At 45.4% G+C, this 1,453-nt stretch overlaps 1 protein-coding gene across 1 annotated transcript; it reads left to right on the forward strand.

The window, feature by feature from the left end:
• Positions 1–372: 372 nt before the first annotated feature.
• Positions 373–1,000, forward strand: BDV27DRAFT_138873 (uncharacterized protein). Its single transcript, XM_032069331.1, has one exon. The coding sequence runs from the start codon at positions 632–634 to the stop codon at positions 896–898; it is 267 nt and encodes an 88-aa protein (XP_031920790.1). The 5' UTR covers positions 373–631; the 3' UTR covers positions 899–1,000.
• The last annotated feature ends 453 nt before the right edge of the window (positions 1,001–1,453 follow it).

The raw sequence follows: 1,453 nt of genomic DNA on the forward strand, positions 1-1,453 counted from the left end.
AAGTCTTCACGAATATTGTCTGGGATATTGTTATGGGTCTGTATGGGTCTGTATGGTGCTCTCTTTCTCTACAAAGGCAATGATATGTTTTAAATGATGAGTTCTCAGGACATAGTGCTTTTTTTTATGTGGGTCTTGCCAGCAATATCGGCCTAGATGGTATGATGAAGAAGGACAACGCATTAGGTTGTAAATACTCCGCCAGACAGACTCTTCCCCAGAGGCGTTTTCTTCGGCATCCAGTTGGGTATCTCGCTCGTTGAGTATCCTTTTAGTAATAGATGACCGCCCTCTTTTCTCAACCCTACCCGAGGTGGTTCTGGGAAGGCGGTCATCCTCAATGTATTTAAAGGTAATACTTAGCCTCAGTTTCTTGCCTCGACAAAAGAGTTCTCCACATCTAAGCAGCTGTTTTTCCACAGCGGTCCAATCAATGTTGAGATTCTCAAATCGCTTTTTCAGGTCGCGTTGGGAATGATCGTTTATCGACACAATAATCGAGGTATTATCCGACCTTACTCTCCCGGCAAGGGAGATTTTCTCTTCTAGTAACTTCTCCAACTTGGGCCTCAAGTTCACCGGCCAGTAGGCACTTGGAGTAAGCGCTACGTCCTCTTCTGTGTCTTGTGAGATGATCTTCTTATTCAGTATAACCTTCCACTCTATCATATACGGGATGCAGCTTGCCGGAAGCTCATCATTTTGTAGTTCCTCGTCCCACTCGGAGAGCTGGAGTAGTTTGGGTTTTCCTGCGTCGACTTGGCATGCCTCTGCGAGACTGTTCTGGGTGGAATACCCGGGGGAAGGACTAAGCCCGCATCGTGGCTCCGGCGTGCAACTGAAGTATCCTGGAGTGGGGGCATATTGCGAATCCTGGTCCGACGCTTCTAGCTTGTAGGCGGATCGAAGATTATTACCGTTGTAATACGAGTCAACAGTCATCGTCGCTGTTCTAACGGTCCTACCGATTCTAATGTCAGCATGATTTAGGACACGCAGCCTGGCGGGTACAGGCTCTAATCAGAATGCCAGGATTGTTACACATCGTATACGAAAGCGTATTCCAAACCAATGTTGTCTCTATAAACGTCGTTCTTTCACAGTGTTCAGTCCTACGGATGCCAAGTAGTTGACAGAGGGGAGAAGTCGAATTCAGGCCAGATAACCACACTGACAAGGAGAACTAACTTTTGCCTTGTTTGCATGAGCAATGTTCTAGAAGCCCTCGAGACTATACCAGAGTATTACGGATGCTATTTTTACGCTGTTATTTACAGACGTATGGGAATACTGCCAAGAAAGGGGTTCGAGGTTCGGCTAACCTTAATAGGCATAGCGCAGTTTCAAAAGAGACGTTGAGAAAGAATCTCTGTGTGAAGGTGGTGAATCTGATTTCGATCCATGCTGTATATATATCTGTATATATCTATTTAGATTAGTATGTATGTATATT

This window comes from Aspergillus caelatus (assembly GCF_009193585.1).
Source record: "Aspergillus caelatus strain CBS 763.97 unplaced genomic scaffold BDV27scaffold_413, whole genome shotgun sequence".
NCBI lineage: Eukaryota > Fungi > Ascomycota > Eurotiomycetes > Eurotiales > Aspergillaceae > Aspergillus > Aspergillus caelatus.